General features: G+C 37.0%; 1 protein-coding gene and 1 long non-coding RNA gene across 2 annotated transcripts in view; one reads left to right on the top strand and one right to left on the bottom strand.

The window, feature by feature from the left end:
• Positions 1 to 8,290, top strand: part of LOC138682850 (uncharacterized) — a 32,559-nt gene extending 24,269 nt beyond the window's left edge. The window contains exons 5-7 of the long non-coding RNA XR_011322764.1: positions 721 to 963; positions 5,340 to 5,495; positions 7,730 to 8,290. This is a non-coding gene — a long non-coding RNA (uncharacterized lncRNA). The remainder of the gene's footprint in view (positions 1 to 720; positions 964 to 5,339; positions 5,496 to 7,729) is intronic.
• Positions 1 to 24,412, bottom strand: part of THSD7A (thrombospondin type 1 domain containing 7A) — a 300,060-nt gene that overhangs the window by 8,397 nt on the left and 267,251 nt on the right. The window contains exons 17-28 of the mRNA XM_069774348.1: positions 21,762 to 21,767; positions 20,935 to 21,068; positions 18,896 to 19,049; positions 17,934 to 18,075; positions 17,339 to 17,454; positions 11,883 to 12,000; positions 8,399 to 8,544; positions 7,653 to 7,827; positions 5,371 to 5,544; positions 4,243 to 4,338; positions 1,156 to 1,238; positions 607 to 817 (exon numbers count right to left, since the gene is read on the bottom strand). Coding sequence (XP_069630449.1) covers positions 607 to 817; positions 1,156 to 1,238; positions 4,243 to 4,338; positions 5,371 to 5,544; positions 7,653 to 7,827; positions 8,399 to 8,544; positions 11,883 to 12,000; positions 17,339 to 17,454; positions 17,934 to 18,075; positions 18,896 to 19,049; positions 20,935 to 21,068; positions 21,762 to 21,767 — 1,555 coding nt within the window. The remainder of the gene's footprint in view (positions 1 to 606; positions 818 to 1,155; positions 1,239 to 4,242; positions 4,339 to 5,370; positions 5,545 to 7,652; positions 7,828 to 8,398; positions 8,545 to 11,882; positions 12,001 to 17,338; positions 17,455 to 17,933; positions 18,076 to 18,895; positions 19,050 to 20,934; positions 21,069 to 21,761; positions 21,768 to 24,412) is intronic.

Genomic DNA, 24,412 nt, shown 5'->3' with positions numbered 1-24,412 from the left:
ACTCTTGCACATAAGTCCTTGCTCAGCTCTAAAGAACATGGTCCATCATAAAAGCAAATATTGCCTATAGAGACTTAGAGCATGTCTATGCTAAATATCAGTAATATGGTTAGCTCTTGTCTAACATGAATTAGTTTAAATATGGATATAGCAGAAAAGCATTAGCATATCTATACTGATTATTTTTCTACAATTTATGCTACGGCTGCAAATTTTAAGCAGCCCTTACCCTCTGCAGTCTTCAGTGCTACCTTTTCACTCCTCTGTCAACAGCATTATTGGTTGAGACAGCATAATCTAATATCCTGGCTTGCACCTTTGCAGCCAACTCCCTTCTAGAGTCACATTTCAAATAGCTTCTGTGGATTTTAAGAGGTAGAAGGGATATCTACTGCAATACAAGATTTCATTAAATATATTGATGGAGTAGCTGAGAAGGCTAGGGGTTTGCTTATGTCTCTTCCTTTGTTTGCAGTCAGGGCAGATGCCTGTCTTCTTCAATGAACATTTAAGGGTTTTTCTTTTCTTCCTCGGCATCACAAAAATGTAAATGCCAGACCCTGCAGCAGTACTTAGCATTAAGAACTGCTCATTGCATGACTTCACCTGGCCCAAAAGGCTGTAGAAACCAGGTCCTTCCTCGTCCTGACTGGTTACTGGAGGGCTGGGTAGGGTTCACAGCTCGACTGGTTTTCACATCTCCCTTTTTGTCCTCCATAGTGGGGATCACCACCACTGGGATGAGAGTGCACTGTTCGAGTGTGCCATCGGAGGACATAACTTCAGTGTATCCATCTTCACAACTGCACGTTCTAGTCTGTAGGGAACAAGTGTTTTACACTGTGTAGCAGAAAAACACAGTTTTCTGTGAGCTATAAAGCATAACAACATGGATAACTGGAAGAGAAGACTGTTTTAATGTGCGCTAGCCTTCAGAGTAACTCTTCATATATTTTTATGAAGGTTTGTACCAAATCAACAGAGATTATTCAACATTTAATTGAAAGGTAGAAAATGGTCTGAGGTTGATTTTAACAAATTAATGATTAGCAAAATCTCTGAAAATACTTTTTGTTGGCATAGTCTTTGTAATGCAGAGAGATGTGTGGGAAGCCCTCACGGGGGTGTTTTATGCTCCAATGCAGTAGCACATACCTCACTGCAGTAAGCGTGGGGTTGACTGCACGGTGGGTTACATGACCTGTCAGCATCTGGTTGGCGCATCACTAAACAGCCCCCTGTAGGACAGAAAATCATATTTTGACATGGTAATACCTCACCACTGATGAAAATACTGATGTCATTACTTGCTACAATATGTCATGGATTATAATTTTATTGCTAATTTGAATTTAAGAGTCCTTCTCTTATTCCAAGGTGAAAGATAATTGGTACGAAGTATTTTCTCATAGGTAGAGTAAGGATAGAGCACATGTATTTGCATTCATGTGCATTTTAAAGAACTGATGTTTGGCAAGTGAACCTTTTGTTTTTCCCTTTGCTCCTTTAGTGGATTGCTCAAAAAAAATGTTTAAATGTTTGGTTGTGCTTGAGGGAATAGATTCTGGTTCTCTAGGGCCCTCCTTGTGACTTACATATTAAAACTGTGGCCACAAAGAAAATAAAAGCATATTTTTTATTTATATCTTTGCCTGTTAAACTGAAAACAAACTACTCAACCAGTTTATGAATGGATACCTGTTTTCTGCTGCTCCTCAGTAATCACTTTTACACGTTATAGCTTTGCCTTATATGGAGCCACACTTCATGCTAGTCTAAGATAGCTTTTTTGGAAGGAAAGAAGTATTATCAGTAAAGCATGTACTGAATGCTATGATACTGATCATATAGCGGGTTTCAGTCTTTTTCCTTTTTATACAGTCCTAGTTCTCATTTCTTCAGCTTTATGTACAGTGCAGTTATTGTTATGGACCAATATGCACAATCAGGCTTTCACTATCATTTCAGCCAGAATGACTTTAGAATCAGTTTGAATTTACCTGGGTTTCCTTCCAGCTTACAGAAGAGGGATATGCATCATGTAGGTTAAAATTTATACTGCTACAGGACAACTTATCTTGCATCTCCCAAATTAATAACATTTTTATACTGGTGTGATATGATGATGAAATCCTGAAAGCTGAGGTTGGTCACGACCATTGCAGATGCAGTTAGATGTGGTTACATAGATCCAAGTGTTAATGGGATGGTTGATGAAGAACAAAGAAAACCCTGCTAATTGCCATAAGTTTTCCCCACCCCCAGAAAGCAAAATCATACATCCTAGCATACAAATCACATGCCTGTGGGAATCTATGTAATAAAATATCAGCCATCCAAGGAAGCTGCAGAAGGAAAGAGTTGCCTCATCACCCATGGGAAACAACACCTTCAAGTAAAAAAGAACTATTCAGCACAATAATATTATGCAAGTAAGTAAAGGCCTTAAAATACCAATAGGACTCATAATAAAAATTTGATAATGTCTGAATTACAATACACTATGTTAGAGCCAAATGTGCAGCAATAAGGCAGCAAAGGAACACAGTAATCAGAGATATGGTTTGATTCTAGATCAAAATAGGTAATCTCCATTTAAATCAATCATGTATGTGCATCTGTCAGTTTGAGCTCTTAAATACCGTAGTTTATACAAACCACTTTCAAAAAAAAGTTCAAATGTAAATTACAGTCTGGTTCACAACTGTATACTTCATCCAGAGGAGTTCTCGCAGAACATTATACTTAAGTGTTTTGTTTGAAAACTATCAGGAACATATGAAAAATACAGTTTTGCATTGCATGGAAACGGGTGATTACATAGTGTCTGGAATTTTGAACTAGTCTTCATTTCAAATCAGAAAGTTACTACAGCTTTAAAACCACGTATAAACAAACTCTGAAAAAAGAGATACCATATAGGTCTGAGGTTAGTCTGCCGAGGAGGTCCTATCATGAAAAATCTGGTAACAACACATATTAATACACTTGTCTTTCCTGGAATTTATCACGTGGTGGTATTCAGTCACATCAGAACAAACTATTATTTTGATGTGACTGACTGTGATTTATGAATACTCTGATTTTAACATCTCAGAGCCATAATCACCAAGACACTATTTATTTTGAAATCCTGTAGGACCTTTAATAGATAATATCATATATTCATCTCAATAAGAATTCTTTTACTTAGAGATTTACTTACCATACAAGCATCTTAGCTAGGCAGGAAGCAATCAAGGTGCATAAATAATGCCCTGTTGCATTTGTTGTGAAGATAATGCGTTTTAATATTCTTACAGCACAAGGTGACACTTGCAAAAGAGACTTTAGGGTATTAAGTACTATTTCAAAACCTTGTAAAAATAATACAGATATTTATTTCTACTGTTACAACAGACAGTAGTGGTGGATTCCATCATCAAGAAGAATTGTATTGGTAGTCCATGAATTAGAGCTCCCCTCCTGTGACTAACCTGACAGTGGCTGGCATTGAGGATATGCTTACAATCTCTGGGATCCTCTTACTATCCCCTGGGCTGATATAAAAATTACTTAAGCAACAAATGCATAACTCTTAGCTTAAATTAATCCCTAATTCTGATAAATAAATTCATATAAATAGATATATATGAAGATTTTCTTGAATTTGGAGAACTCAGTCATCCTTAACTCATGATGTTTTGTGCTTTGGTTTGCACAAAAAGTAACTACATCTCATAGCTGTCCACTGAAGTATCCTGCTATAGGTTTATGTCATTGAAGTAAAGGAATAAACTTATATTAGCACATTTATTAAAATTTGGTATTTTGCAATTTTAAGGAGATATATTATATATGCATTATATCAAGATTTGCATCTCTCTGCCTCTGTATAGGCACTGAAATGAACTTTAATATATAAAAGTTCTATTTGTTGTAGGGCTTGAAATTTGAAACCCTAAATTTAGAAGTGTAAAGATGTCTCTGGTAAAAGAAATAAACAATGTAAAACAGTCCCGGTCCAGTACAGAAGATAATATTTATATTTACTTTTAGCATTACATGTTGCTTAATTCTGGAAAAGAAATTACATCTTTAGTATGCAAAAACATGATGATTCAAGACAACAGCACATTGATTCATACATCAGGAACAAGTGTCTTTAGCAGATTCTTTTAAAAAAAAAATTTCCATCTCTTGGGAATAGTCATCATCCACCTGTTTTCCAGGCTTTTTTGTGTATACAAAAAGAGTAGTTACCTGTGACGTTTAAACCGTCTGACCTTTGGCACCATACGGTTCGAGACGATCCCTTCCATGGGCTAGCCATCCACTTGTATTCATAGCACTGGCCATCTACACAGAGAACATCCACTTTTCAAGAATTCTGATGACAAGATTTTAGGCTACCACTGGTGGCAGCCACACTCATCAGTAGACCATACTCATTATGTTTAACGGCTTTTATGGCTAAGTAGGCCCCTTCCTCCTTCACCCAGCAACTTAGAAGGGTGCACCGCACACATGGGAGGCCCGAAGGTCTCCTGCACTTGCTGGATACATACAGAATAGACCAGATGTGTCCCAGACACTAACTATAACGGTTGTACACATTGTTCATGGAGTAAGCCTAATGTAGTTAATGGGCAAAACAGACGTTTCCAATAACCTCATAATGGTTGTGGCCCATCTGTTGCGCAAAACTCATGTAGGAGTCAGGTTCCTTTCCTGGTAACACTAAGCTTCAGGCAATGCTCCAATGCTTGGTGGAGTGGCCTGGGCTGCATCTAGCTTCTGTACAGCTCTGCTGTACACCTCTCATATGGCCTGGGGCAAATCATGAAGTCCTTCTGCACCTCAGCTGCCTTGTAAATATAAAATTTCTTTTTGCCTGATCTGTCTGGCCTCTGAATGGACAAGAAATGTCTGTACAAGAAATTGCTTTTCTTAGATACTTTGTCTAGTACCAGTGGTAAGCATGACTGAGACTTTTTAATGTCATTGTCATGTGATTAACAATTCAAAGGTTAGAGAGAAATCTGAATTTGGTTATGTATCAAAACTTAAAGATTTCTCTTTATTAATGTTATCAAGCAGATAAGGCAACTATTTTTTTCCCATATCATAAAAAGAAATTTCATTATTAAAAAAGGATCATCAAGTCTCCAAAGATTGTGTTTAAAGTGGTAACATATTATAGTCAGCATTTGAATGTTTTTCTGTTTACAGTTGGTATCTGGAAAACAAAAATTTAAGTGCGCTTCCATGTCTATCAAATCCATATTTGCCTAAATTTGATACCATGAACAGAAAGAAAGTAAAACCGTTGTTGTTCTGTATTTATTTCTTTCTTACAGGAACTGGCCTGATATATATTTTGGTGCTTACCATTGCATGGTCTTGTTTCCAAAGCCTGTTCTGGACAGAGATGTTGATTCTCTAATTCCTGAATGATCACTGCCCGAGATCGGACTTGTATCCCTCCAAAGCCGAGATCCTCACCATTAACACAGGTTAGCTGGCAAAGGCTCCATTCTGACCACTCTCTCAAGTAACAGTCCCCTGTCAAATAGCAATTATATAAGATGACCAATCATCATATGTGAAGAGTTTTTTGCACCGAATATGTCTTAGGAAAAAATGTCCAAATCCGGTTTCTTAATTTTCCCTCTTTATAGTTCCTTTTGTTCCTCTTTTTAACATGACTTATACTTAAGAGAAGAAAATATTTTGACACTCTCTGAATATCTGTGCAATCGAAAATAGTAATAAAAAGATTATACAAAAGTCTATTTGTTCTTAAGCAGGGTAGTTTCCTGTAGCATTCCTAAGATCACTCTCATTTTGAATTTCTGAGGAACACTCCGCCCGATGTCTGGATTTTTGTAAATTTTAGGGTATTGTGCACCGTATGCCTTGTGCTAAATTTATATATTTGTTCACAATTCTTCTTTGATCTTAAAAAGAGAAAACATTGTCTCGTTTTAAAAAGATTAATTGTTGCTTATTCTCATGCAGAATTTCTCTAAACAGACAGTAGAAGCAACTGCTGGAACATTCTCTGCAAGAAAGGGAAATGGGAAGGTGATTAAAATGTCTGCTCTGGCTATTTCATGTTAGGATAATAAAGATTTGTAGAATGTTATCTTAGAGTGTAAAACTAAAAAGTAAAATTATACTAATGACACTAATTAGCATGGTTGGCCAAAGAACATTTAAGGAAGATCTGAGGCACCACACAAAGAGACCATTTTGTTAAAACTGCAGTAGAAAATGGGACTAGACTGTGCACAGACTCATAAATAAACCTCTTAGTTCTCATTATTTCAGTGAAAGAGGTATTAAAAATTCATGCTACCTTGCATTATACTGATGACAGATATAATCAGTACTGTGTTGACCAGATGCCTGATTAATGAAGGAATTTTATTTGCCAACGTTAGGAAAGCATGCGAAGAAATGAATAATTGAAGAACTGATGTACACATAATAGGAAAACAAGTAGTGATTTTTGGAAACATTAGTTGGAGGGTATCATTAGCACATCCCCACAGGGCAGTTATTCTTGCTGGCTAAATGCGAGATTGTTGAAGAACAGGTTCCTGTTCAGCAAAATTTTAAAAGTGAGCAGTAAGCAGCTATATTTTTTTTTTATAAATTTGACTAACAAGAAAACATAACTACAAGCTTTTTATTCTTCCAATTTTCATTTAATAAGTAAAAATATGTGAAAATCATGCGATTGGAATGCTGTCCACAAAGCAGTGATGGAAGCCTCTCTGATTTTGATTATTTTCTATTTATTGAGGCAACGTTACCATCAGTCCAATCTGAAATGAACTGGGAAAAAATTCTTGGAAAGAGGAGAGTTGCAAGAGAACAAAAAGAGAGTACTGGTATGGAATAATAGCTACATTAGAACTGAAGGACTTAATCACTACTTCTGAAGATACATCACTAATGACTACTGAACAACAGCAATATACTTCATATTCTACAAATAAGTGTTTCAAATGAACTGGAGGAGTTTTACTGGAAATTAAACAGCTGTTATAGGCTCTTAATCCTTCTCAGTATGAGAGTCATGGACCCAATCATTTATAACAGCTCCTTTGGATTCAGTCTACAAGGGCAATGATAGTGCATGTCAAGTCCAGTGAGTTAAACAGCTAGAAACATTCACATTTTCTCAGAGATCAAAATACTAGTTTCATTTGGAATAGCCTCTTTAAGCAAAAAAATAAGACTCCATAGCTTACCTTCCTTAGACACCCATAAAAGGCATCAAGTTCTTAGCCAGTTAAAAGTATTAATAAAGATGTTAGGTGATCTAAGCACTTAAAGCAAATATTTAGCTGTAAAACAACACTCTTTCTTATAAACACAGGTTTTATTTAAAAAGATTTTGTGAAAAAATGTGTTCTTATTAGGTGCAATCTGTGACTGAAACATGTCTTTTATAAAACTTAAAATCTGGTGTTTTTTTCTAATCGATTTATTGTCATGAAGCCACTACTGGAAGGTAACTCTGTTGGTCATCTGATGGAAGAATCCAATCAGTAAAGCATGCGAAAAATATTTAATTGCCTGTGGCTAATGCTAGGCACTGATAAGTGTAATGATACCCAACCAATCTTGAACTGCAACATTTATTTGAATAGCTTTGTTACCTGGACAAGGGACAGTGCAGGTTTCCTCAAGTATCATCTTCTTATTACCATCTATAATAGGCTCTATTTCTCCACAGAATTCCTCATCTACTACTTTGCCAACATCTTCAATGGATCCATCAAAAACCACACAGGAAATGTTCCTCACTCGTGTTCCCTCTCCACATTGAGCATCCTGGGGAAGGAGGACATACATGGATGCTGGACAGAAGAAAGTGCCAAAAGACTAGATCTGAGCTACATGTCACACTGTCTCCTATTATTTTTTGCTTAACTACTTATTCATTCCAGTGGGGAGCAGGGGGAAGACATTGTTCATTACTTCTAAAACAAACAAACATAAAAAAACAACCCCAAAATTCTGCTGGCTGCTACTACTGTCTCTTAAAGCATGGAGCTAATTATGCCTTTGCATTCCAACCACAGCAGTATCTCAAGATACTATCTCAAGAGTGGAGATCTCTTCTAGGATGCCAATCTATTTCCACAAATATTCTTTTACAATAGAAGGATTTCAATTATTAGCAAAGATGCTGCTTGGGTACCAAAGTTTCATTTATACTTTGAATATCTGTAGGACATTGTTGTATCTGTTGAGAAATACGAACTCTAAGAATAAATCTTTATTTTTTGTATAAGAGGTGGAAGCAAATTGTTTACTGTGTTATGAAGCAGGTATCTAAGCATATCACAAATATGCCTAGATATACAAACTCCATAACTTCAACGTCCCATATTGCTTTTACCTCTACTTTGCATGCAGACCATTGACCGTATTGCCATCGATAACAAGGTTTTACTGGACAGGGTTTGAATTGCTCCATCTGAGAAGGGCAAGGCCTCCCGTCACCCTGAAATGGCTGATTTATGGTCCTTCTTCTGATCATTTTTCCTGTAAATAAGAAACAGCAATATAACTAACAACAAAGTGGTTAGACTGATTTATTCCTCAAGATGGTTCAAGTGCTGTGGTTGAATGAAGTAATTTTTTCCACTTTTGACAAATTGGATTGTAAAGCTGATCTGTTGGCTCTTGTCTGTTATATGGATTTATATTTTCCAAGTCAGACACTTTATATTCTATCATTTGTTTGTACTGCAGGAAGTGCAGGAGGATGTCTGATTAGGATTTCAGATTGCTCCTGTAACAGCAAACAACAGTAGTAATTCCCTAGTTCAGAAGCCTGCGGAAAAATACTCTTTCTGAATGTGGCAATATGTTTCTGGCACTTCAGTGGAGATTCTGGCTCCTCATCTGGAGTTTGCTGCTAGAAGAGACCAGCATGTTCGGTTCTTCCCTGAGTTAATACAGAATCGCATGTCCTATGATTGTCTGATTCCAGCAACCAGAAACAGCTTGCAATTTTCCCTCACTTTCTGTCTGGATAACATGACATGCAGATTTTGCAGGAGAAGGAGGATTCTTCACTCAGGCCCAAAGAAAATCAAAATAGGCTTATTCAACATTAATCTTCTCTTCAGCCATGAGTAGCACGCTACCCAGCATCACTGAGATACAGGTTCTATTTCAAATACTTACATAAACATAAAGAGGAAGACATTTTTATCCTTTCAGCAATTTCTGCTTCTTTCATCTTGCAGTGGATATTATGCTTCATCACAGAGAGGTCACGTGATATAACCAAAAAAATTTTTGTGTACCAGAAGTAGTGGTAAAGTGGTTGCTCTAGAGTTGGCACCTCACAAAGGTTTCCACAAAACCAACACAGCTGTGGTATTTTAATCTATATATAGCTAAATATATGAACCAAATCTGAAATAAGATGTATATACTTAGATTTGTATACTGAGGCTTATAATAAACTCAGTCATTACACAGATCTACCTACATAACATCTGATGTTGGCTGGCCAAAACAATTTGTCTTTAATTCTACATTTCAATCTGATGCATTTGGAATTGAACACCCTAATGATCATGACATGAATCTTTTGCTGAGAGCAAGCTACACAAGCCACGATGCAGCAGAACTGTATCAATCTCCCAGACAGCTGTGTTCACAGCAGCTAGCTAGAAAGATGTTTGCCAAGTGAAGCCTCATCGTTCTTGGATTCACAGCTGCTCCAACAGAGATGTCACAGGAGAAAAAAGATTTTCTTGAAAAGTATTGGAGAAAAAAAAACCCAAAGAACAGCAACGAGCAGAATTCTTACATACAGAATTCTTCCTCAACTTTATGGGTATTTGCATGGCTGCACAAAAGCAGTTCAGCTTTGTGGTCACTGGGTTTATTAGATAGTTATTACTGTCGTGGTTTAACCCCAGCCAGCAACTAAGCACCATGCAGCCACTCACTCACTCCCCACCCAACCAGTGGGATGGGGGAGAAAATCGGGAAAAGAAGTAAAACTCATGGGTTGAGATAAGAACGGTTTAATAGAAAAGAAGAAACTAATAATTATAATAATAACACTAATAAAATGACAGTAGTAATAATAAAAGAATTGGAATATACAAATGATGCACAGTGCAATTGCTCACCACCTGCCAATTGACGCCCAGTAAATCCCCAAGCGGCGATTCCCCCCACCGCCACTCCCCCCAGTTTATACACTAGACATGACGTCCCATGGTATGGAATACCCTGTTGGTCAGTCCGGATCAGCTGCTCTGGGTGTGTCCTGTGCCAACTTTTTGTGCCCCTCCAGCTTTCTCGCTGGCTGGGCATGAGAAGCTGAAAAATCCTTGACTTTAGTCTAAACACCACTGAGCAACAACTGAAAACATCAGTGTTATCAACATACTTTGCATACTGAACCCAAAATATAGCACTGTACCAGCTGCTAGGAAGACAATTAACTCTATCCCAGCTGAAACCAGGACAATTATTGAAAAACAGCAGTTACTTCCAACTTCCTGCCTAATAGGAAAATTACAGCTTCAAGGCTTACATGTGAAGTTGCCATCATGTTAAAAACACTGAAAATTTGAAAGCTATTTTACATTACAATTTAAAACAAATTTTCTCATTTCTACAAGTAAATTCTATATTTGCAAAGCACAGAGATTTCAGATAGTGACCCACCTTCATATTTTGAAAAAGCAACAATAATTCTCATTCAGAAAAATATCAGGTCAATTGTTCAGGTCTTGTTTATAAACAGAAGCTTGTAAAGGAAAATCTGGCAACATATTTAAGCCTTCAACAGAGATGTTAGTTCAGCTCTCACTATGAGGATTATTTTGAATATAGAAGTGTAGATTATTTGAATGTAGAAGTCATGCTTTAAGAGAAGTTCAAAGAACTGAAACATTACATTATTAGATACTGCAGTATAAAATTATTAACTGTTATCATTAAAAAATCCACAGGTCTTCCTGTTGGGATTCTGAGGTGGCCAGAGCTTTCAGATGTTTTTGCCTAGACCTTTTTCCTCTGGTGCACTCCCCAAGGAACAGAAAAAGATGCAATATCCTTTTACTCTGAGCCTAGCAGTTGAAATTGGATTCCATATACTACTAACCGTCCAATATCTGTAGTGACATTTTCCAGACATGATGACAGAATGAAGAGGCATTATAGATGGGCTTCTACCCTCCTCTTTCAGTAGCCTGTATACCTTAGTTGCCTGGCACAATGGTGCTTTCAGGTCCTTATTCTGAGATATATCAGTGCCAGAGTTCTTCCATAACTAGAATGTGCCTTTGATAACCATTCTCTGACATAGATTTGATTTAAAAAACCTTAGATACTGGTTAGCAACATTTTGTGAAAAAGCAAATTAATGTGATCACATTGAAAGTAACTTGTCCCCCTGCCCAGTTTCTGTGTTTAAAAATATGGAATTCTGCGATGAGTAAATTTGTTGGTTTTAATAATTTTGCTCTTCTACAAGTTATATTGTTCTAAACTCACCACTAATGAAACTCAAGAGGAAATCCCTCCTTTCTCTTCCTCCCCCTCTGTCTAAAAAATAAATATTGACATCAGTGTTTATTTTTGTCTCAATATATCATTCATCATATCTCACTTTGTTCTCAGAGTCAGAAACTATTCTGGGCCAAATTGTCATTATCTTCAGTGAGTACAGTCTCACTGAAGCATATTATTTCCATGAATAAGGCTGATTTAGATCCCCATCACTCTCTCTAGCTAGCTAAATTTTCTAGTTCTGTGAATAGAGATATTATTGCTTTTAGTCAAAAAAAAAAAAAAAAAAAAAAAAAAGCAAGCTTAGTCTTTAAAATATGCCAAAGGTACATACTGACCTGTAAGGCCACATGTTTGGGAGCACTCAGACCAAGGGGACCAGTCAGAGAGCTGACAGTTCACAGGGCATTCCACCACACAGGATGTATTCATTTGCCATGTCTTCTCCAAACCAAGCTAAAAGAAAATATTCAATGATCAGCACGTAACACCCAGTCTGTGTCACGGGTGCAGGGTATGCATTTGGATATGGTGAATCTGAGACAACTTTAAGCAGGCATGAAGACATTACTAAAAAAAAAAAAAAAAAGTAGCAATTGGGACATTTAAAAATGTCACTTCAAGACAGTCCTAGTGCATATGCTGATTTTTAAGTACATGTTTAAATCCTATTTTCATCAATTATTTTCTAAATTAGAGCCTATAAATGGAGGGCTTCAGCTCTACAGTATTACTTTATACAATAGGTAAAGGACAAAGTAATTTATGAAGTATCAATAAAGTATTTTGAAATAGGAATATAAAAATACTGAACTATCAACAGCTATTAACAGCTGAATTCAAGTGATGCTAGGAGCCAGGTACAAAACTAAGAAAAGGAGGAGGATGAATATGCATTAGGTAGTCAGTTTATTTGTCAGAAGATGTTGCAGATGCTTAAAGTTTACAGAAGCTCAGGAGAGACTGAACAAGTTAATGGAAGAGAAATCTGAATTTTTGAAAACAGAGAAACTACATCGGGCAAATACTGTCCAAGAGCTGAAAACAGGTGGAGGCTGAGAGAGGAGTAGATGGAAACTTGTGTATGTCGGTCCTCCTTACTCTTCCTGAGGCATCTGCTTATGCCTCTCGCTTGGTTTTTCCCTAACATGGTGTGTAAGTTTATTATATATATTATGCTATCCATTCTACTGTATGCAAAAATACTGAAATGACATTGACAATTATTTGCTCTAAAAAAAAAAAATACAGCTTTACATGTTTTTCTGAAAAGCTTTGCAAAAAGCAGAATCCTCTAACATCCCTAAAGTAAAAGCTGCAAATGCTGGAGGAGTATGAGAGAAGGGGACACAGAAAATAGCCAGACTCACATGTTTTCCCAAAAAAACATTCTGTACTGAGCTCTTCTCCAGACAGGAGCCAGCCTAACACTAACAAATGATGGAATGCCCACAGGGAAGGAAGAGTTTTATGGCCATGTTTGGAGATGGCACAGTGGCTACATGGTCCTTTGATCTGATCCTGTAAAGTCATTTCTATGTTCTTATAAACTCCCATGCTCCAGATTTTCCCCATCCAAGGAAGAAAAGAGATATTCTCACTAACACACATGAGAATATATGATGCAAGATGGAATACAACTGATAGCAAAAATATTAGCATGACAATAATAATCCCGGAAGCCTGCACAGCTTCAGAATGCATTAGGATAGCTCGATTATATTGTGTATGATATAAAACATGAAAGAAAATCAGTCCTGCCAATATGAACAGATCTGCAGCATAAAAGACTGTCTTCTTCATTGGCCATCACCAGTGGACCTTGATCATCATTGAGGCCTTTCAGAATCCCAGGAGGTTGTGGATATCTTTAAGTAGATAAAATCCCCACAGAGTTTTTTTTTTTAAAAAGCAAACTAAACATTTCAAAACCTATTTATTTTAATGACTAGAAAGGTTAATGACATAAAACCAGCAGTTAAGACTTTAAAAAGGAAATAAAAACACTATTTCCTACTAAATGCAAGCATAGAGCAGCAATTAGGCACAACATTAACATGTCCTCCATAAATAAGCTACCACAAGTACTGGAAATGTCTTACCCTGATAGACTCACCAAGTCTTAAGTTTGCATTTGCAGTGCCATTTATTGAGACAAATGAGGTTTTAGACCTCTGTTCTGTTTTATACATCAAAGAACAAGTTATTGGCTTTTCTCTCTGGTGCAGTATAACCTTGATTATCCAGCTATTGCACCCAGGCAACACCTGAAACCTTTGTATAATCTGGAATTTGGATAATTAGGAAACTAGAGAACCATCTTCAAAGTTTATATTTGGGTCAAATATTCTGAGCCAGCTCAATTGACTCCTGCCAATTATAGAAACATGACGGCTCTCTTTCAAGACTGGCCTTCTCAGCTGGACTTTGGCAGCTAGAGAAGGAAAAGCCCAAGAGAGATATTAAAGGTGAGGAGGAGAAAGCTGAAGGCTCGATTACCCGCAGTGATGTGCCACTTGCACGTTTTAGATACTGAAGTGCTGCTGAAATAGATTTGGGGAAGAATTGGCAGGCTGCAATTTGATATTAATCACATATTCTTTTCTCATCCCTCCCCTTCCTTCAATTGATGAACCACAATTCACCTTGAAAAGCTTAGAAAACATTTGGAAAAGTGTTCAGTAGCTCCCTTACCTGAAAGAGCCTCTGTTCTGCATGAGTTGTGGTTTCTGAATCGAGAATGGCAAGTACTGGAGGAGTTACATTGAAAGCTACTGCTGAGCACCCTGTACTCCGGGTCACACATGCCAGGAGCAGCAGGCTGCCACACCAGCATGCTCTATAAATGCTGTGATGCACAAAAAGTGTCTGTATTTGTTTATAGGAATGTTTGGCACCACAGATTAACCTCTGCTGGAGGTTAATCATGTAATCTGACAAGCAGACTATTTGCCAATAAAACAGAAAAGTTTGCTTTCTAATGCAGACAAAACTGCTAGTTTCTAGGCTTTTCTGATCTTTAATTGAAGGTAAATGAATAAAAATAATCCCATAAATATGAATACGACCAGGACCAGCTTTCTTTAGGTGATTTGATTTTCAAATACTCAAGGAAAAGACAAGCTGAGTTCTTGTGATGTGCTAATTTTGTAGAGTTAGAGACCAAGTAATCCAGTATTACTGTGCCTTGAGAGTTTGAAGGGAACTATGTTAACATAACAAGGACTTGGAAATAAGCTCTAGAAATTGATTTATCCTGGCAGTAATGAGGATGACTGGCTAGCTTCATTAGCTGATTGACTGAAACAAACACAAGAGCATATGGATGCTTCACGAAACCAGAACACATGGGCTCGGAAGAAATGTTAGTATTTAACTACGCTGATGCCAATACCTGGAGATGGTGACAGTCAAAAGACAGCATGAGAGTTTTTTTATATATGGCTTTTATTAGTTTCTTGAACCACATATTATATAGGAACTCAGACATTGCAGTCAGGCAGCTTCACTTCTTAGGGATCAGGATAGGTTTAGCTATTCTGATGGCTCTTCTTTGCATATAATAACAAGAATCATAATTCTGTAAATGTATCTACATATAAATTAAACAAAACTCTTGTTTTATTCCGACATCTAGTATAAAGGTTTATGATACCCCAGGGGAAATTCCATTAGCTAAGTCATTACAAAATTATTTCATCTTTCTCTTACCATCAACTTTTCTATCCACATGCACCTTAGTTTGAACTTCACTTAATCTTTCTGCACTGCCCTTATAATGCAAAAACACAGCAAAAAAAACCCCACCCTGAAGGATCATCTGTGATTAGATTAATAAGAAGTGCTTAGTATGTATTCACAATTTGGTAATTTCTCGAATGCTCTCCTCTCATGACCCAGAAGGTCACAGAGTTGGCTTTCACATCCTTAGAGTGAAGGGTCTGGTAAGATCTGAACAGCTTGGCTTTCTTGTTAATCAGGTTAACAGGTTTTACTTCTCACAGTTATTGGATCAGCCTTTGACCTTGTCGTACCACTGCTTACACATCCATAATTCAACAAATAGTCTTAACAGTATGACTGGGGAGTGGATCAGAGCTTTCTACAGGAAGATTTATCTCTATATGGCCTAGCAAATCAAAAGGGCAAATAAGACTGTATCACAGTGGTTGCTGATAAAGCCAGGACCCGACTGCAGTGATGTCTGCTGGCCAGTCATTTATGGCAAGTAGCTTTTGAGATACTATCTTCTTGCCCTTATTATTTCTCTGAGTAATAAACTGTCATTTTTTTAAATGCAGGAAAGCTCCAGCGGTTTCTGCAATGAGATTTCAGTGTAAAATGTAATCATTTGTTCTAAATGTTGCTCAAAATCTTTGGTTAACAACAGGAATAATTTCTTGGCTTTATGCTAAAAGAAATATATTTCCCCTTAAATCTAATAAAGCATATTTTTTTCTTTGAAATATTCATATGGATGGATATTTTATATCATGTCTTAGTATGAATTAATCAATATTGCAGTCTCTTACAAATAACCCAAGAGCCAATTTTTTTTTTCTTTTAACTCATTAAAACATTAACAGAACGCATTAATGCATTCCCCTGTTAAATTCACAGAACTTGCTGGTAGGTAGCCAGATCTTGAGTTTTTTCCTGAGACATATATGATCAAGTTATTAGATTTGATTACAAACCCAAGAGCTATGTGTGAAGGAGAAACTTGGGACAAAAGCTGGGTGCCAGCCTCAGCTGAAACCTGCCTTTGCTAAGAACTTACGGATTCAGGAATCCAGGATGTTGGAGGGGGTTGGAGAAGCCTATGTATGTCACATACACCAGTACAAAACTATAGTCCAAAGTACATGATGAGTTTCCTGACTCCCTCCACTTCTGATGACTCTTCTCTATGGGCACATCCTGAAGACCAGTTACTAGCCAGGAAGGTCCAACAGAAAAGATGTTGGTACCAAAGCTGCTGTGGAGGCCACTCCACCTTTGTCCCCCATTGCAAGTGATTTTGTTTCTGATGTCAAGGTGGTGGGGGAATGGCAGCTGAAATAAGTTCGGTTACTTTCCATCAGAAAGACACCTAGGATTGCCCTTAATGTAGCACTTGGTGTTGTCTTCCCATTTTCCTTCACGTTACTATCTCCATGCAATTCAAAACATTAAGATCAACACAAAAAATGTCAGAAAATGAGTGCTGTCAAGTTTGAAGTCAGTTTGAACATTTGCAAAATGGCTCTTTCAAAATTTAAGGGCTCCAGTTTGCTAGTTAGTTCTCCATATATGCTCCTATTTAATATTGCATTCATGCTGCACATTTTTTCACACTAGCTTGGGTATCTTTTGCATTACACAGCTGGATACAAGAAGTTAGCATTCCAGCCCAGCTGCAGAATGTCACATGAGAAATATTCCAACACATTGAGTAAATGATTGATACTGGCAGCTGTCCAAGGCTCCATGCAGAAATTGTATCAAATTAGAATGATGATTAGTGTTCTGATTATGATTTATTACCTTTATTCTACTTTATTAATTATTGTTTCTAAGTAATTTCCTTCAGGACATAATAATTCGCGTACGTTCATGGGGGCACTTAAAAGTAACCGAAGGAAATTGTATAAAAATCACTGTTGAAGGCACAGTTCATTTCAGAGGTACTTAACAATCCATGAATGGTGTTGCAAAACATCTGTCGAGGATGGGTTACAAGCCATATAGCTCAGCTGGCTCAGCATTAATTAGCACCATTAGAAGGGAGCTTACTCACAGGTACCCAACTCACCTCTTCACAGTACTTCAGGTCAACTGATTTGCCATCACTGCGAACACAGTCAAGCATCCGTGTTTTGATACCATTACCACAGACAGCCTTCTCACTGAGCTGACATGTGCTCCAGTCTGAAAATAAGGAATTAATTACCATAGCAGACATTTCAGGTAAAACTCATAATGATCCAATGTCCCACCTAATTCTAATTCTGATGGCCTAAAATAATCCTCACAAGCAACTTTTACACATGCAGAGGCTCACGGAGCCCAGCTGCTACACATTTTTGGAAACAGAGACTTTTACTGCCAATAGTCAGTGCCATGATGCCTTCCTGAAAAGTTCATATTTGGTTTCGTCTGTATGGATTTTGAGCAAATCACAAAATGATCAGAGAAATACATTTCCTGGAGCTACAGCATGCACACTTCACCCAAGTTGCAAAGCCTCCAGTAATATTTTATCTGGATCAAATAGCCTGAATCAGTTTTCAGTACAAGCTCCACAGCAACCTCCAGATAAGAACAGAAAACTGAAAAATCTGTCCTGTAAGGTGAATGGAAGTAAGCCATAGTCCCAGGCTGTCACTGGAGCAAAACACCACAAATACCTGTCACATTGTAGTCATAGTGGTAGCAGTTTTTGTTCAAAGTGCAGACTTCTGTCTCGGTGGCAGCAGGACAAGACTTTCCATCATCTGGTTGTCTCAGGGATTCAGCTGACCTTTCACGGACACTACTTCCATTGCACGGCTTGAAAGGGAGATTGGAAGCAGCTTTGATATTTGGGCACCCTGATACCTTTTCATGCAACATTATAACAACCTTTCAAGTAATCCCTTCACAAAACACAAATGTAAAATAATGGGCTCATGCTGTTGTGTAAAAGAAACCATTTCCTTGTTATTTCAGAGAATTTAGTCTGCTCTTTCACCTTGGTACCACGCAAAGTGAAATATCTTCTAACTGGGAAATGCCTTGGTACTTTCCTAACTAGTTCATATTTCAGTACTAGTGCTTTGGAACTATTTCCCTCATAAACTGGATACTGAGATACTCATTTTCCAAATGCTATAGTGTAGCGCACGAGAGCCTGAATACTCAGAGGTCCCGAAACACTTTTTTATGTTTGGTTTAGGTTTTTCGACATTTCTTTTTAAAATTGCTGGCCAGGAGGGGAGAGGAGACCCAAAATTACCTTTCTATGCTCAGTCTTGATCTACAGACTTTGCTTGTTACAGAATAGTGAAATTTTTAGAACAGTGACTGAACTGCTACAGAGAGACTTACAAGCCACTGCCAAAGCTATTCTACCACACAGAACCCACACCGCACTGAAGAATGACCGCTGGGGACATTTTATATTTTGTGTTTTGGAACAATTTCACTTAATGGAAAATACTGGCACACTTTATTTGTAACCAATTATCAACAATCCTAAATATGACAGTAGAGATAGAAATTTACATGTGTAATCACTGCTCAATTCAGCATCTTTGCACAGTATGTCATGTATACATTTTTAAAGTATCCTCCTAAAACTATAAGCATTACACTTCAGTATACTTCTTACCAAAGAACATCGAGACCATGATCCCCATTCAGACATAACACAGTCCTCAGGACATGGTAATGTGCATTTTCTAGCACCAAGTGGCATCTCTTCAGGATCACACAGGTAGTCCTCTACAGTGTCAGAAGGACCATCCACAGTGTTTAGCATGCACCTGGAAAAAAGAACTGCACATAAACTACATTTGCCATGGATTTTGTACAGTAACTGTGTTCTGCCTTATTCTGAAGCATTTTAACATTTTGTCAGCACATAACAGTCATGAAGTAATTGAAGTAACAGAAATAAGTATTGATCTATGTATATCCAAGAAAAGCTGAAGAGCCAAAAATAATCCTCATTTTTACAGAGGACAGCCATATAAAGAAATGCACAGTATTTAGACAGTTTTTATCAGTGATCTGCTGAGAGTTTCTGGGTAGATTATTTACTTGACTTTAGCTTACCTCTGAGCCAGAATATTGCAAATCATCTGCAGTTTAGACATATTTTGTGCATGTGTCAACTGATACTTTTAAATCTAGAACTATTAAAACTTTTAAAATTTCATATTCTTAGTATTAATCCCTAATTTACACAGATACTTTTTAATTACCATTATATTAAATTAGCAGATGGAGGCACAGTTAAGATGAGAAATGAATATGCTTAGTTTTGTACAGCTGAAGGTGACAGTCTTCATTCCACAGTATTTCCAATGCTGTGGCATCTACTATTAACTTATCCCTTCCACCTGTCAGCAGAAGACCAACTAGTACATGACTAGGATCATTCAAATTAAGAGGCTTGTATCTGTTTTCCAGAATTGCAAGAGAAAAGCCCATATCAATAGGAAGCCTTTCTTACACACAGAAATACTCGGAGTTTCTTCCATTTGACCACATTAATTTTTTACAAATATCTTACATTATCAGACTAAACTAATTTTTGAAACACTTTCTGTTCTAAGGTAAACACAAGAGATGCAGCATGAGCATATATTAGCTCTGTAGAATTAGTACTTTAATGGCATTATGTGATAATAAATGAAAAGTTAGATATTTTTAGTCCCAAAGGGCTGAAAACACTTTCTTTATCTTTGATGGTAGTGTTAAAGTCTATTTTTCAACATAAACACTGATTAATTTGTATTGGAGGTTTTTTAAGAGTATTCTTACAGGAATTTGTTTAGATGCTACTGTGTGAGAAGAGTTATGGATATTCTTTCTAACTTTGGTCAAGCAAAGACTAAGACTTTGACCTTCTTGAAGTAAATGGTTACACTGAGGAAACAGTGCTATTGTGAACAAAATCGTGTAAATGTGCCAGTTTCTAAGCACTTGTGGCAGGGAAAAGAGAACATTTAGCAGTTCACCGTATACAGCTCTCATTTTGGACCTTCAAACTGAATTCACATTATGCTTTATTATTCAGATTTATAATCCCAAATTATGTGTCACTTTGAGGTTAGCCACTGAAAAAAAATAAAACAAACCCCAACCAACCCAAACTCCATGTACTGCTTTACTTGTTGTTGTAGCACACCATGTGAGACTAATTTTAATTAACCTTTGATTAGAGGTCTAGGATGATAAGCAAGCATACAAGATGCCTAAATCAGGTTCAATAAACAACAGATGATGTCTGGATTTTTCTATTGCACTTCATTCACTTTTGTCACTTTTTCCTGTAATAAGTGTAACTACTATTCCCAAGTGCATATATACTTAAAAGGGGTTTTAAAATCATAGTTTCATATAGAAAAAGGACCATTTAACCTTTCGGAAAAGGACTAAAATCATACGTTACAGCGTTTGTAGCAGTATAAGTACAATATACATTAGTTTATAAACCAGGAATCAAGGTCTATAACCGTAACTAGTAGACAGAGCCATATTGCACTCAATGAAGATATTCTGATTTAAATCAGCCAGGGTTCTGGTCTGGTATACTACAGCTAGACTTAGCACTTTACATTACACAAAATTACATCAAATTAAATACAGCCATGACTGAAAGTGAAGGTTCTCTAAAGTGAAGGAGGAGCAATACTGTTTTACCTGACTTTCCTTGTTTGAACACCTTCTCCACAGTTCTCTTTTAAGTCCACATTCGTCACCTTGCAGACACTCCAGGGCTCAGTAACCCATACGTACTGGCTGCAGTCACTGTGGCAGGGAACTACTTCATATACCTGGAATCCACACTGAGTGTCAGTTTCGTTGCACACAAATAAGATAAACACGCAACAGTGATCATGCAAAAAAGGGTTAATGCTCTTTTTGGTAAGAACAACAAATGTAAGCTTGCTGATTTAGAGGCTGTAGTAATAATACAGATAAAATACTTGACAGAAAACTACAGAAATAACAAAAAGTCAGAAGCTAAGACATCTAATGACAGATTCCCTGGTTTTCTCTGCCTCTAAGCCCTTGCTATGCCTTTTCCACCAATAACATCAACACAGCTAACATAAAATCTTTAACTAAGCTAGCTCACAGGTATATCTTTTAGAAAAACACTGCTAAAACTCTGCTAAAACTTTACTTCTATCTTTCACATCTCTCCTCAACTATTCTATCCCACTGTTATTAGTTGTGGGGGTTTTGTATTTCTAAAGAGAGGTGAGCTCAAGGTAAATTATCCCAATATATACTTTATTTTTCATTGTGGATACTTAAAATCACTCTAACATATTTGTGTACCAGCATTAGTATTACATTTAAATTTGAATACAAATTTGAAATAGTATCTCATACAGTAATTTATATAGTGTTCCATATTTTTTCTCAAACATACATTACAAAAAAAGGACAGGCAACATAAACATTGGAGCACAATCAGGAAGCACATGTTAAGGTTATCTCTCTATTTTAGAAACTCTTACCTGAGCCTGAAGAAAGTATTTTCATGAACCCAAAAGAAAAACCAAAGATAAAAAGAAAGAATTATTAGAGTGAAGCATAGGTATTTAAATGGCATTCATTTAGCTTTTATCACAAACAATATTCTATGACTTCTGCCAAGCAAAAGGCATCCAATTTTTCCTCTTGGATCTCCCTTGCTGTCATGAGGCATTTTTTGCAAGAAGTTTGTCCTTGGAAGAAAATAAAAGTTTATAAATCACAACTGGTGGGAAGAGATTGTAAATTAGCCAGTCTCTTTTTCAGTCCCTAACATACGATAAAACTGTTTTCCCTTTTTGCCCATAATGAGCATCAGCTCTTCACACAGTAGGGAATCCAGTTTCCCTAAGACAAGAGAAAATCCTCAATGGTTTTGGAGGATACTGGACTCCTCTATTAATTGAAATTGTTCCGACAGCATTAAGTGCAATAGATTCAGGGGAATAAAAGGAACTGGCAGTTCTCATCCTTTCAAAGTTCCTAAGTCCTTCACTGAGTATCTTAATTATGCATAGGTTACTTAAAGCCCATTGCCTCAAATTTATCTTATACCAGCTAACTTCACATATCATTCTGGGTATCAACTCAGCACAACTAATAATTCTAGACAATCTAAGACATTGCTTTAAACAAGTCCTTGATTTCTTTTCAGCAACACTTTTTGGGTAGAAAAAGAGAGCTGATGGTTTGATAGTTTATCAGTTAACCTGCAACAAAATACCTTGAACAATCAATGCATATAGAGTCTGATATATCACTATGCAGCTGATCAGCCCATGCACAAGATGACCAGCATAGGCAGCATATTTGGGCCTTCTTTGAACTACATAAGCATTAACTCAAGCATAAAGATGGGTGGTGTAAATGCATGGTAAGGAAGGTACTGGACTCCTGCACAATTTGTAGTCACATGGGAAGTGGCACTTTACTTATTCTTGTCCAGGATTTCCAAAATGAGAATAGGGAAGCCTTAATTTAGGGAAACATCTCTATATATCTTACCTTGGTTGGCATAAGAAGGAATACATAAACTCCACATATTCAACAGCCTTTCCAGTAACATAAAAGTTGGATATCTTGCCAGAAAGGCAAAGGAGAACTCTATATTGCATTTCATGTGTTTAGTGGTGTTTTCCTGACCCTACTGGCATTTTTGTAACTATGATTGCAGGCCATGGCAGTTGGGTAGTGTAAGGATTGCATACCCACCTGCTGGATAAGGGGGCAAATAATGCCTGGAGCCAATGAAGAAAGGGATGCCCTCATTTTCTCTAACAGTCTCAGACTAGCCTCTTCATTTAAAATCCTCTGAAGGCCATTGACATGCTTTTATAATAAACCTGACTCTATTATTATTGCAGTTATGAAGATTTTTAGCCTAATGAAGTGAGTACTGAGCAAGCTTCATTCAGTTGGAGTGTGGTTTGAGAGTCACCCTGGTGTGCATGGCCCAGGACGAAAGACACTCAGTGAGACATCTAGCATTCACTGTGTTCAGTCCCTCTCCAAAATACAGTCATACATGTCAGCCCTGAGAGACGCTGAACAACTTGCTCTTAAAACTTGAAAAACCTCTTAAGCACTTTATTTCCATATTTCACTAGCCTTACCATTAGAAAGTTTTCCCAAGGCTTAACCCAAATCTGCTTGCAGCAGTCTAAGCCTACTGCTTTTTATCTTATCCATGATGCCCATGGAAAATGGATTATTTCCTCCTTTGCAACAGCCTTTTATGTACACACATGCTAGCAGACTGCCAGCATCCTCCCTCCCATCTTCTCTTCCATCGCCTAGACAACATGTTGCAGTCTTTCCTCAGAGTTCATAATTCCTAGATCTCAGCTTATAGCATAGCCCCTCTGTACATCATCTTCCACACACTTGTGGGCACCAAAGACCCAGTCTAACCATTATGCTTTGTATGTATGCAAATAAGCGTGTTATATATATAAGTAATAAATACATAAATAAACCAAATTACATTTAATAATTGAAATAAGTATTCTGAAGAGTCAGTAGTTTTCCAGCTGAATGAATGGTGGATCACATTTAGATTAAATAATTCACTTAAAATTAAAATGCATGTGTATTCCCTGCATGTTTCTGAATTGACAGTGAATGTATTTAAAATTGAAAGATACAGCCTCTATATTCTTTGACATTCCTATGTAGAGCTCCCTTCTCATGAAATTACTATATTTCAAATTTATTTTTACAATAATTACATTTTGAATCATCTATTATTATTTGGCAACTACTATGTAAAATCGCAAATCAAATTCGAGTCAAAGTACCGGCAGAGGGCAATAGTGTTGCATACAAGTGGCTAATAGCCTTCTAGCAAAATCACCTTTGAGGCAGAAAAATACAAACCTATTATGTACTACATGAATATTAAAGAAGGAAAAAGACTTCTGTATAGACTATAATATGCTCCTATTGAAACACATTCCTCCTAATTTAAAGCATATTTACATGTTGACCCAAATCCAGCAACCCTCATTCTAGTTTGTATTTTGTTAAAGTAGCTCACAAACTTAGTTTATTAGCTGCAGTTTAACACTTATTTTCTAAATTAGAACTAATTACGTTCCCTAAAGTAGAAAATTAGCTCAACAAGCCATTTCACTCT

Source organism: Haliaeetus albicilla, chromosome 2, assembly GCF_947461875.1.
Source record: "Haliaeetus albicilla chromosome 2, bHalAlb1.1, whole genome shotgun sequence".
NCBI classification, from domain to species: Eukaryota; Metazoa; Chordata; class Aves; order Accipitriformes; family Accipitridae; genus Haliaeetus; species Haliaeetus albicilla.
Note: the sequence above shows the minus strand (reverse complement) of the source record. Positions and strands in the feature narration are given on the sequence as shown.